At 28.2% G+C, this 13,742-nt stretch overlaps 1 protein-coding gene across 2 annotated transcripts; it reads left to right on the top strand.

The window, feature by feature from the left end:
• The first annotated feature begins 3,254 nt into the window (after nucleotides 1-3,254).
• LOC111680678 (protoheme IX farnesyltransferase, mitochondrial) lies at nucleotides 3,255-13,742 on the top strand. Of its 2 annotated transcripts, none has more exons than XM_046956291.1 (4): nucleotides 3,255-3,483; nucleotides 3,542-3,773; nucleotides 10,906-11,592; nucleotides 11,850-13,742. In XM_046956291.1, exons 1-4 carry the CDS (start codon nucleotides 3,409-3,411, stop codon nucleotides 12,101-12,103), a joined length of 1,248 nt encoding a protein of 415 aa, XP_046812247.1. In that variant the 5' UTR covers nucleotides 3,255-3,408; the 3' UTR covers nucleotides 12,104-13,742. The 2 variants fall into 2 exon arrangements, with proteins under 2 accessions (XP_046812247.1, XP_023298135.2); XM_023442367.2 differs by having other exon boundaries at nucleotides 3,256-3,483; nucleotides 3,539-3,773.

The raw sequence follows: 13,742 nt of genomic DNA, 5'->3' as shown, positions 1-13,742 counted from the left end.
CTTGTGTCATAATCGGAAAAAGTCGAAAACTCGAAAATAGTAAGAAAAAGTTAAAAATAGTCGAAAATTTAAAAAAAAGTGGAAAATAAGTCCAAAAAAAAATAGTCGGAAAAAGTAGAAAAGTCGGAAAAACTCAAATACTCGAAAATTGTAAAAAAAAGTCAAAAATAGTCGAAAATTTAAAAAGGTGGAAAAGGGTCAAAAACTCTAAAATAGTCGGAAAATCTGAAAAAAGTAAAAAAATAGTAGAAAAAATAATAGTAAATAGCCGAATTTTTCTGACTTCTACTTTTTTGACTATTTTCGACTTTTTCCGACTTTTCGATTATTTTCGACATTTTCCGAATCTTTTGGTTTATTTACGACTTTTCCCGACTTGTCGACTTTTTTCGACTTCCAACTATTTTCGACTGTTTGACTATTTTTGACTTTTTCTGACTTTTCGACTATTTTAAACTTTTTTCGACTTCTTTCGTCTTTTTACGACCTTTTTTGACTTTTCGACTATTTTCGACATTTTCTGACTTTTCGACTATTTTCGACCTTTTCCGAATCTTTTGGACTATTTAAAACTTTTTCCGTCTTGTCGACTATTATAAACTTTTTTCGACTTTTTCCGACCTTTTTCGACTTTTTGACTATTTTCGACCTTCTCCGGACTTTTTTCAATTTTTTGACTATATTCGACTTTTTCCGACTAATTTGGACTTTTTCCTTCTTCGAACTTTCGACTATTTTCGACCTTTTCCGAACATTTTCGACTTTTATTTCCAAAGTCGACTTTTCGACTTTTTTCACAGACGATAGTCGACTTCGACTTTATCGACAAAAAGTCGATTTATAGAACAATAGTCACATTGTAAAGGTGAAAGTACACAACACGCGATGAGGTGGCAACGGGTTTTACGCTTTTCAAACTTTTCGCGCTTTGCATGCTGCAAGTTACACACCACGCGTCATTCTGATCATTCTTTTAATGTTTTTTTTTTTTTAAACTATTACTGTTTTAAAAATCAAAATTTTATTCAACACAAAACAAAATACAACTCTGACAAGCTGCCAGCGCGTCAAAAGCTGAAAGAAGCTGAACTTTTCGCGGCAGACGCGTTAAAAACTACAGTGTGTAAGACCTGGTTCACACTGGGAAACTTTTGTTCAGAAACTTTTGATTTTGTGTGTCAGAGAAAGATGTGGTTGATATATCTTTCTCTTTCTCTCACACACAAAATTTCCTAGTGTGGACCGGCACTAACTTGTAAAATGAAATTACTCTATTTCAACTTTTTTGACAGAAGCCTATAAAGCATATACCTGGTTCACACTGGGAAACTTTTGTTGAGAAACTTTTGATTTTGAGAGTGAGAGAAAGGGATGATTGATATTTCTCTCTCTTTCTCTTTCAAACAAAAAAGTTTCCCGAAAAAAGTGTGAACCAGGTCATACCTGAAGACATATTTTAAAACACATCTTCGTAAACAAAAAAAATTTTTATCAACCGCATTCAACAACATTTTTTCATTATTTACATATGTGTGTGTAAATCATCCGCAGTATTAGCACGTGCACAATATTTATCATCAACAAGTCAGATTTCTATATTCGCGTGTGGCGAATCTTATATACCCTTCACCAAGTATATTTTAAAATACAGTTTTTAATTATCTTGTATCTCTGCACACATGTCACACATAACATACACACAAACAAATATAAAGTATTAACCGTTGTACTGTACTACCACAGTCAAACTGTATTACCACCCCCAAACAAATATGAACTGTATTGCCAACACATTACTGCTTTAACTCCTTGATGTTGTTTTTATGCTTTTATTTATAATTTGTTGAGGAAATTTTCAGAGGTAGTCTCAGATTTTTACCCATATCTCAGTTATTTATGTACCGAAGGTGAAAGGTAAAAAAAGATAAAATGACTAAAAATGTGGATGTATTCGAAATGCTGTCAGTAATTTAATTTTAAACTAAATTTAATTTTTTTGTCACAAATGGAAAGAGAACTCTCTTTATATTTAAGTATTGTGAATATATTGGACACTCAAGTTATTTCCTCATTATATACACATAATTTTTAGAAAATTTTCAAAATTTTCCCTCCGTATTGAAAGACCCTAGAATCAAATTGTATTCTTTCTTTTCCATACCAATATAATTTCAAATTTGACTATATCGTTTTAATCCACTCCAAAATCAGACAATTTCTACTTCAGAGTTTTAAAAAACAAAAATTTTGTCAAAAGTTGTTTACGCAAGCTTTTTATGAAGCGATATTCGTTTCTTTGCTGGAGGAATTGGATGATTGTAAACATAGGTTTAGTTCGAAACTAGGTGGTATTTGAAATATTTGAGAGGGAGCACAGTGAGACATTTGCACTTTTAGAACGACAAAAATAAAAAATTAAACGCTTTCCAATTGTCTTGCTTGTTATTATAGTTAAAAGTAAACATTCCATATACTAAAAAATATAAATAAAAATATTGCAAAATTTATATTTTTAATGGAATAGATCTAATGACTGCAGCCAATTGCAGCAAGACGCCTACATACATATACATATATGAAAATTAACTGCGACCTTTTGCGATCTTCAGAGATATTCAAAAATTTTAGAGTGTCCTATAGAATTTAATATGTTTTTTTTAATTAAGAGTAAATTTACGTTAGGGGTATACATAAATTTTGAGACTGTGCTATTAAATACTGTGATATTAAAATTTTGCATTTTCTTATAAATACCAATCCGTATAAAATTGTCTTTCTAAAAATATATGTATTAAAATTCAAAATCGACCAAAAATTTATTTTTTTTTTCAATATATACTTGTAAAAAATTAGCGTTGCAGTAGTCTTATTGTGCTGATTATTATGTGGAGCGTTTGGCCAATTGTTTGCTAACTGTAACTAAAATTAAATCTCAATATCGCTAAGATGCCACAAATAAGTAATAATGTACATAAATTTTTACTGCCAGGATGAAAATATTGTACTATAAATGTTAAAGGATTCAAATATTGTTTTAAAACCGTCTAAAAATTTTGTGATTGTTTTGAGTTGTTTTGTTTATATTTTTTGTTATTGTTAACAAGCAACAAACAACAACATTCGTTTACATATGTTTATGAACAAAATGTTGTTCAAGCGGTGGATTTACAAATATCTATTTGTTCTCATACATATTTCAATCAATGCTGGTTTCAATGTTTGATATGAAAGAAATCTGGCTACCTGTTATAAACGTCATTAGTTCTTCAGATGTGGTACCACTGTTCCCACGTTATTTACTATCGGAATATACAATTTTTAAAACTATTGTTACTGAATAATTTGAAATTAAAGAATGATATAATTATTTAATATTTGATAACTTATATTAATTAAATAAATAAAATTATGTTTAAATTAGTTCTCAACAGATCAACACAAAATGTTTATTTTCTAAACAACATTTATAAACAGTCAGTGCGCGTAAGTGAATTTTTTTTGTTTAAAATTATGTAAACATTCTAATCAATTAATATAGAAGTTTGCAGGTGGTGTTGAAAAAGTTAATAAAGACGTTAGCACATTTTCCAGAGATACGGCAAACTCCAAAAATACTAATATCACTAAAGATGGAGAGATTAAATCTTCCTCAGGGGATGGAGGAACCATAAAGAGTCTTGAAGTAACACGACATATTTGGCAGCCCAGTCCAAGTTTAGAAAAAGGAAAGCTCCTCAGTAACTATAAGAAGTTATCAAAATTCAGATTAACATGTAAGTATATAAGTTTAAACGTCATATTGCCAAAAGTTTTGACTGTCCGAAATTTCAACAAATACCTAAAGAGTGGCTGAAAAAATTTTCCAAAATCAATTTCATAAATAATTTGTAATTCATTTATCCACTTAGAAGCTTAGAACTTATTGAAAACCTTTTTCTTTCTTTATCAAGTAAATTGGTGGAAATAATAACAGGAAAAATTTACAAAGTAATAGGTACTTTTTGTTTGCTCATGAACCGAAGCATATATTTTTTGAAAGGTGCTGATGGTTAATTACACAGTGCAACACGAAAAAAATATAACCATATACGGACACCACTATATCATAAAAAACCAAAAATAAGAACCATGTCTCCCAGTTTTGCACAAAGTCATTCACTTTTTTAGTTATAAGCTCGCAAAATTTTGGGGCCTCGATGTCATTTTTGAAAAAAAATATAATTTTCTCAGGCTCATATCTTGCAAACCGTTGGGAATTTTGATGCTCTTATCGCAAAGAACTAAATTTTGTGAACATAAAAAGTCAAAAAACGTTATCTTCATGATCAGAATCACATTTTTTTCTAGTTCAGGCCTACAAGTATCAAACCGTTTAAAATTTAAGAAAACAGTTAACTACTAAAATGTACCTAAGATCTCAATAAACAACTTTCTAGAACATATTAACTTCTTAGGAAAGATAGGTAAATCAAAAAAGTGAAAAGTTTGTTTTTCCTTAATTCAGCATTAGTACTATGTTAATAATGTTGATGGACGTGGACATGCACTCACTCTTTTAAGTTGTGGACGCATTGTAACTCAATGTTGAATAGAGTGTCCCGAGGAACAGCCTTTTTAAGAATTTCATGTAGGAATACCACTCAATCGCTGCGTACTAATGTACTGAATACGATTTTTTTATTTGTAGTGGGTTGAAGAGGCATTTTGTTTCCGCTTTTTATAGAAATGGGTGTCAAAATTGTTGTAATTTTTAGCTCATACAGAAAAATATTTAAAAAATTATTTGATATTTGGTTTAGTCCATTTCAGATTTTTTGAAATTTGTATGCTCCTTGCAATACAATAAAAGTCATGTTACATTCCAGAAATACACTAACAAAAATTTTAATTATTTTTCCTAAGACAAGCTTAAAATTGCAGAATTTTGACACCGAATTCCAAAAGATTGCAGAAAAAAATGTTGCAATATATTACACTGAGATCGAGATTTTGAACAGCAGGTATAAACTTTTCAAAAAATTTGTTTTTTATTTTTCTTGTATTTAGTTTATTGAAACGCATCGTTTTGGAGGTATTCCTCCTAAAAAGTGGTCCACGGGACCCATAATGTTGAAGTAAAGAAAAACCAATTGAAATTAAAAAAATTCAGGAAACTTTTCACTTTTGTGGCTTACCTATCATTCCTAGAAAGTTTATATGTTCCAGAAAGATGTTTATTGATTTCTTAGATACATTTTTGTAGATAACTGATTTCTTAAATTTTAAACAGTTTGATACTTATAGGGCTAAACAAGAAAAAATTAAAAAAAAAATAATTTTTGCGATTCTGAGCATGAAGATGTTTTTTGACTTTCTATGTTCACAATTTTGATTATTTGTGATAAGAGCAACAATATTCCCTCAGAGAGTAAATCAAAATTCCGAACGGTTTGCAAGACATGAGCCTGAGAAAATTATCACTTTTTAAAAAATGACACCGAGGCCCCAAATCTTTGGGGACCTATAACTAAAAGAGTGCATGAGTTTGGGCAAAACTGGAAGACACGGGTCTTCTTATTTTTTTGGTCTTTTATCATATAGTGGTGTCCGTATATGGTTATTCAACCATGAGTTAAAAAATACACAATGTTACCAATCTTGATTTTTTCTTATACCTCGAAATTTTGAAATAGAGTGATTTTCATTTAGCATAACAATCAATATAAAAGTTAGGACTTCTTTAACCCATTTTTACTAGATTTTTTTGGTCATTTGTTTGATACATTTGGTTTTGGAATATTAATATTTTTGACGTTTTCTATCGTTTATTATGTTAGGTTGGGAAGGGTTATACACCGTAAAAACGGCGTATATTCACTCAGAGACCATAAGGTCCATTGTGATTCCCTTCAAAAAGTGAAGATTCAAAACAGAGAAGACTAAAACGCTACAACAACACAAGAGAGAAAGAAAATAGGTAAAGATGATATGTGGATAGATAATAACAAAACAGACACATAAATAACCATAAATACTAATGAAAATCCATGCCCTCCTATAAAACACAGTCAAAGAAGTGACTAATTCCCTTGATAAAACCTAGTAGGTTGCGAGGGTTAAGTCCCGCAATTTCCCCCAGTTCGCCGTAGAACCTATTCTCTAGCCATTTTAGCCTGAGGTCTTGTATCCTAGAACATTGGCAGATAATATGCTCGAACGTACATTTAAAAGGGAATTTATTTTTCTGAAAAAAGTAACATTATTATTTATTTATTTAAATCAGAGACAATAATTGTTATTTTTTTTATTTATTTAATTTCTCAGAAAACACAGATTGCTTTTGATTTGTATTTTTTATATTTTTCGTAAAAATTACTGAGAATTTTTTTAAACAAAAATTAATAATAAAAAACACAAATAATTTTTAAACCATAAGGTACAAATAAAAATTAGGCAATGATTTTTATTTTTTTGAAATTAATTATAAATTTCATTATGCGATATTCGCCTTTAAAAAAACAGTAAAAATTATCGGGTTTAAACAGAGATTAATAGAAAATTGGTAAAATTTCTTTACCACTGATATAATCGACCAAATTTGCAGAAATTAGATTCGAAAATTTTAAAAATTAATATTCTTTAGGTGATTTTCATTCTTAGTTTAGAAAAATAAAAATCATTGATTGATTTCTATTTTTTGTTTGAATAAATAAAAATTACTAAGTGAATATATTAAAAAAATCATAAATAATTTTTTATTGAAATAAATAGAATAAAAATGAAAAACAATTTTTATTTAAAATTTTTAATATAAAAATCAAGAAAAACAGTTTATTGAAGTAAAGAATTAAAAAAGGTTCGGGAAATAGTTCGGTACATTCAAAACTATAAAATTAATTTTTTTAAGCAACAATTTCATAGATAATAATTATTTTCTGTCTCTGATTTAAATTAATTTACAAATTAATAATTTTTGTTTGCTCTTGGAATGACACATATGCATATTTTAAAAAAGGGCTATATACTAGTGTATATAAAGGAAGCTCCGCTTCTCCAATCTAAATTAAATTAAAAATTCAGATTATAAATTTATTTACACTTATGAAAATATTTAAAAATTATACGATTTAAAGCAAAACACCATCAGATATACACTCCAAATTCACACTAAATTCACGATTTTGCATAAATAACTGTTAAGTAAACTTAAAACCCTCTACCAAATTTATACGTATAGGCCCTGGTTTATCCTCGCCCCCATACAACTCGTCTTTTATAAAATCTTTTTTTTGGCGACAAATTGTTGAAATATTTCCGACTTTAGGTGAAAAACTAATTAAATGTTTTGTTATTAAAAAGTAAACCACAGTAAAATATCATATGGTCAAAATTATAAAAATGTTAAATGTTTCACATTGTTGAATTCATATTATACCAATAATTGAACCCGACCAAATTGGCATAAATAATATAACAAATGTTATTAATTTAGCATTTCAAGGAATCGCTATGACTTGTTTAATGTTACGAAATCTATATAAATAAAATTTCTAAAGCTACTGATTGAATTACTTACTGGCTGACTGATTAATAATCGCATAGTCTAAACGGTTGCAGCTATAGCTGACATTTGAAATTTGAAACATGAAAACAAGCATGTAGAATCTACATAATGTCGTATAATCTACATTGAAGAATCTACTTTTGAAATTTCTATAATGTTGAACTTACAAATATAAAAAGAAAGTATGTAGGATCCTGATTTAGTGAGAACCCATATAAGGAGTATTTTTGGTACAGGTATTTTTCTATAAAATTTTACCTAAAAACATGAGATTTGGCATATAGAAATATAAAAATATTTTTGGTACTTATCGTTTTTCTACTGGTACTTGTTGGGTTTTTGAAACATTCAGCCTATAACCATAAAATTAAGCATATAAACCCATAGTAAATGATGATGAGAGAATTTATAAATGGGTACTTTTGTGTTCTTCTATGTACCTATATGTTTATAAAACAATGTGTGTTTGTTTGTATGTTATAGACAAAATGGGCTATCTAGCTACAGTGTGCGTGGTACATCCCATATATACAATTTCGTATGTCTGAAAAATGTGATTTTGTTCGGAGCTACTTTAATATTGACATGAATATTTATGCTAATGGGCGGACTAGGAAGAGAGTTAGAATCTTAAAATTTTACACGAAAACCATTAACAACCATACAATTATTTGGGAGAGAAATGGACAGATTTACATATAGCGTAACTCTCATATAAACTAAATACACAAATTCATTTACCTCAAAAACTAATTGAGCTAAAAGTTTGCGGAACAACTTTGACATTCATGTCAATATTTTTTGTAATAAATTAGTGGATTTTATTTTAAGAGATTTATGAATTAAGTACAAAAGTTAGTTTTTGTGGGAAACTGTAGAAGCTAGAATTTCGTACGAAGAACATTAACATCCATGTGAATATTTGATAATAATTGGGCGGACTATCAATAGGGAGGATTGACACCTTCCATTTTAATAAAGTACAAAAATTCGTATATCCTTCTTGGACTGGTACTATTTGAGTTTTCTATACAACTGAACCTAGGAACATGAAATTAGAATCCCTTAAAGGGGTCGTTTTTGTTTTTCGACTGGTACTTATTGATTTTTTATAATGTTTAACCAAAAATCTTGAAATTAGACATGTAGAGCATAGATTAAATAAAATCGTATAAAAGAAAATGGTTAAGATCGGTCCATTATTTCGTCTAGCCCCCATACAACTGAACTCGCCGAATAGGGCTTTAAAGTTTATAATTATGTTTAATATACTCGTATCTCTCCTAGATGACCCTCATGAACTTTATAGGACCTCATTTGATCCTAGCTCCTATAAAAAGCCCCCTTTAAAATTTGTAGGGTATTATATGGTGGCCCTCGCCCGACTATAATTTCTTACTTGTTTATTCTACAAAAGGCAATTTTTGAATTTTATAAAAAATTGAACGTAGAAACATGATATTATGCACATAACATAAGGGAACTTTTGGTAATTTTCCGTTATTTTGTGTTTTTTATAATATAGAAATATTAAATTAAGCATGTCGAGCCCAGAGTTAATGAGAATCTATGAAATTTCTTCACATAGAAACAACATTTCAAATTAAAATGTACAAAAAATTTAGTAAACTAGATGAACTATTTACTTTCATTCAGTGTTGCCACTTTGGTTATTATTAACCAAAATTGGTTATTTTTATTTTGCATGTGTACATGTGAATTAATTTTTCGTTTTGGTTATTTTTTGCAAACAATTGAACTAAATGCTGTTTGCTTTTATTCCAAAAATAAAATAAAAAATTCTTTTATCTCTAGTTTTAAATCAATTATGTAAATATACATATCGTCCTGTTTTGAATTTTGGTAATGTGGATTTTTTTTTCGTTTTAGTTAATTTTTGCAAACAATTGAACTAAATGCTGTTTGCTTTTATTCCAAAAATAAAATAAAAAAAATTCTTTTATCTCTATTTTTAAATCAATTATGTAAATATACATATCGTCCTGTTTTGAATTTTGGTAATGAGGAATTTTTTTTTTACTATTCGAAATTTTTTTATTGCAATTTGTACATCTACTGGTTATACTTATGTGTACAAAGGTATTTTTCGATATCTTAATTGGTTAGGATTTAGCAAAATTACCTATGAGTTTTCGACATATTAAATGAGTTGACTAAAATCATAACACCGTAATATTACGCTAGTCAATTTTCGAATTTTTTTACTGTAATTTGTACATCTACTGGTTATACTTATGTGTACAAAGGTATTTTTCGATATCTTAATTGGTATGAGTTTTCCACATATTAATTGAGTTGACTAAAATCAACAAACAACACCGTAATATTACACCTCTCTCTCTCCTTTTGGTGCATCCGTGAACTTAAAATCACTTTTTGGGTCGATCCAAACTCGTCCGTCCTTTCTTTAATATTTCTAATGGAACTTTTTATATAAAGAACTCACGATACTTGTATGAAAAAAATTTTGTAAGAATTTAAAATTTAATGTATAATTGCAACTTCTATACCTATTTGAAATTTCGCATAAACAAAATACTGTGCTAATTTGTCGAAATTCTAAGATAAATGATTTAATAAGAATAAATAAAGTATTTTCTGTTAATTGGTGCAAGAATTGTATCACAATATCTTTAAAGTATTAATCAACTGATATTTTTAAGTAACACAGCTAAGGAAAATGAAATTGTATTGTATACAAAAGTTGTAATAACATCTAAACTCGTACGACGAACAATAATCGCGATATATGCAAAGATTTGATACTCATGACCTTTGATTTCTACTATCTCACCCGCCCTTAGAATTCTAAATCAAAATAAAAAATATAACCATCTGAAAAATAATATATAATGAAATAAAATATCTTACTAAATATTTAAAAATATGTGGATATATAAGTCCGATGTAAAAACATCAATTTCAATATTAACTCCACCAATATTTAATTATTTAACGCTTAACATCCTAATATTGGTCACAGTAAATCCACCATATAAACTTGATATATTATTACTGAAATTAAATATACAAAATTTGATTGTGGTGTTTTCGTGTATTTTATTGTTATGTACTTAATGCTTAAAAACGTTACCGATAGATAGTAGGTGGTTGCGCTACTAAAATATATGTTGGTATGTTCATATACAACGTTTTATATGAGGTTATAAGCACATTTTTGGACATACATATTTCGATCGTGACGCAAATAAAAGATCTTTAAAATACATTTTTCCGGAATTTTACAGCTTACATATAGTTGATAATCAGTACAATAATGAACTCTTATAAGTAATGATCGTTTTGCGAAAACTATTAATTTTATTAATTATACATTTTAGCACTTGTGGTAATAACAGCAATGGGTGGATATGCCATGGCTCCGGCGCCTTTTGATCCAGCATCGTTTTTGCTATGCTCTTTAGGTACTGGCCTTGTTTCAGCAGCAGCAAATTCCATTAATCAATACCATGAAGTTCCATTCGATTCGCAAATGTCAAGAACGAAAAGTCGCGTGCTTGTGACAGGACAATTGACACCGTTACATGCGGTAGGATTTGCTGTGGTTTCAGCCGCTTCTGGACTAAGTATGTTGTACTTTGGAGTAAATGGTCTTACTGCAGCCTTAGGACTTGGTAATCTTTTCCTTTATACATCCATTTACACCCCAATGAAACGAATGTCAATACTAAACACATGGGTCGGATCTGCTGTCGGTGCTATTCCTCCATTAATGGGCTGGGCAGGTTGTTGTGGTAGTCTGGATGCTGGAGCTTGGATATTAGCTGGTTTGTTATATGCATGGCAGTTCCCTCATTTTAATGCATTATCTTGGAACTTAAGACCAGACTATTCACGTGCTGGATATCGGATGATGGCTGTAACGAACCCGGGCTTATGCAGACGAACAGCTTTAAGATATACGTTTCTTATCGGTGCCCTTTCTTGTATTGCCCCAGTGTTAGATGTAACTAATTATTGGTTTGCCCTGGAAACATTACCTTTAAATGGATACTTTTGTTATTTAGGTGAGTTTACCTGTATAAGTAATATTTAACAATAAAACAATAAAATATAATATAATTAAATATAAAAATATAGGTTAATTTTTTAAAGATCATATTACTTTTGTGATCGTGTGAACTAGGTTTTTTTGTAACTATGTATTGTAGTAACTATAAAACCTTAAAACGATGACAAACTTTCCTTTAAGAATAATAATTTTGATTATAAATAATTTTATGTTCCATAATATTTTAATATTCATAATTTTTTATCATTGCAGCTTACAAATTTTATCAAAAATCAGATAGTGGAACATCACGCAAACTTTTCCGTTTTTCATTGATTCATTTGCCCCTACTAATGTTATTATTTTTGTTAAATAAAAAACAGTGGTTCTTAATGGGGAAATCGGATAAAAATTCAGAAGGTGATGCAAGATCAATAGAAAGTACAAAAGAAACTGTAGGAGAACAAAGTGTTAAAAGCGGTTTACAACTTAAAAGTTTAAGCAAATTTTTACCTTTAGAATCGTAAAAGTGCTAAATAGAGTTCGACACGATTAGGTTTAACAAAAAGATTCGTATGTAAATAAAATACGATTATGATGCAAGACAAAACAACCAAAATTCATTTCAATTTGTTAATAGCCAACAATTATTGTAAATTTTAAGATGTTAAGGTGCTTTTACATTGTTCTGCATACGTAAATGACATTTCAAAAAATTTCTTTAAATAAAAAAAGTTAGAAATAATGACTGCGTTTGTAAATTCAGAAATTTTTTATTTATTAATTAATTTGATTTTTTTAATACTAAAGCTACGTTCACAATGGCAGAATACACCACTGAATTCAAACAACATAGTCAAATTTAAAGTATTGTGGATAAAAAGAAACAGAAATACAATTTGCTGGAGTACTCTATCATTGTGAACGTAGTTCAATTATTGTCAATTTTTATAATTTTTAATATTACTGTTTTCTAAAATTAAGTGATGCACAAATTTATTGCATTTACAAAGGCATCGTATTATGAAATTCGTTTGTTATTTATTTATTAAATTTTCTATCAGAAATTTGATAGCACAAATATCTATCTTAAGTTTTCGGGAGAACAAAACAACTTGCTTGTAAAGATTTATAAATTTTCTTATACAATATCAATAACTTTAAAAATTAGATTTTAAAATTTGCATTATTTGCAAAATCATTTTCAACATATAAAATCTTTGTTCTTCAAAATCAACGTTATATTTTTAAACACGACAATAAAATTAAACAAATAAGTATAATGAGCGATATCGTGAAGAACCTTAGGTCGATTTTAAATTTGTGTTCATATACAAATTAGTAAGAAAACAAGTTTTGTAACAAAGAATTGTACACAATAAAAGGGTTTAATTAAAAGAAGTTTTTGGAGAATATATGTATAGACAATTTTTTTTTATATATTTGAAACTTATATTAATTTCGGCATTAAAGTACTATTTTCATGAGAGATAGAGCATATTGATGTAGTCCCTCGATATATTTTTTCCAATTTAATAATTTATTTTCTATTGTAAAACAATTCTAAAATATGTATAAATCTGTATTTTTTATTTTCTGAAAATCATGTCAATTCTTAATTTATATTTATTTTGACAATATTAAATGGAAATCCAACGTCATCTAGAAAAATGTGAAAGCACCTTAGTTGTTATTTGTTCCTTCCAGTACATTTTTTAATAAAAGTTAAGTTCAGTTAAAAAATACTAATTTTATTAATTACTATACAATATTATATGTATATCTAATATAAATAAATTTCCATCTAGTCATTTTATTAATTTTAAATACAATTTAAAAGTAATTTGTTTAATTGTTACAATCTTTCTGTTCGTTTATGCAATATGTTTAACATAAATGTATGTTGGACTTTTCAAACTAAATATTGCAAAAAGGAATTTTCGGTTGAAAACCTATGATAGTTAATTTAAAAAACTTTTTATTTTTAATTTTATATGGTTAAATATAGAAAAAGAAAATATTTGCTATGAAAAAAGTGGGAATTTTTATACTCTCGTAGACTAGCTCTCAGCTATGCCAAATATGTTGCTTGTAAAAGCAAATTATAAAAAAAACATTTCTCAATATTAAATAAAAAAGATTTTTTTACAATACAATAATTTGTAA

Source organism: Lucilia cuprina, chromosome 2 (genome assembly GCF_022045245.1).
Source record: "Lucilia cuprina isolate Lc7/37 chromosome 2, ASM2204524v1, whole genome shotgun sequence".
Lineage (NCBI taxonomy): Eukaryota > Metazoa > Arthropoda > Insecta > Diptera > Calliphoridae > Lucilia > Lucilia cuprina.
This window is presented reverse-complemented; position numbering and strand designations above follow the sequence as displayed.

What these genes read in the sequence shown, in the direction of transcription:
- LOC111680678 (XM_023442367.2), top strand. Translation starts at nt 3,409, where the DNA reads ATGTTTAAATTAGTTCTCAACAGATCAACACAAAATGTTTATTTTCTA. An exon ending in ATCAAAATTCAGATTAACAT is followed by an intron (nt 3,774 to 10,905) that starts GTAAGTATATAA and finishes TATACATTTTAG; the next exon opens with CACTTGTGGTAATAACAGCA. An exon ending in TGGATACTTTTGTTATTTAG is followed by an intron (nt 11,593 to 11,849) that starts GTGAGTTTACCT and finishes TTATCATTGCAG; the next exon opens with CTTACAAATTTTATCAAAAA.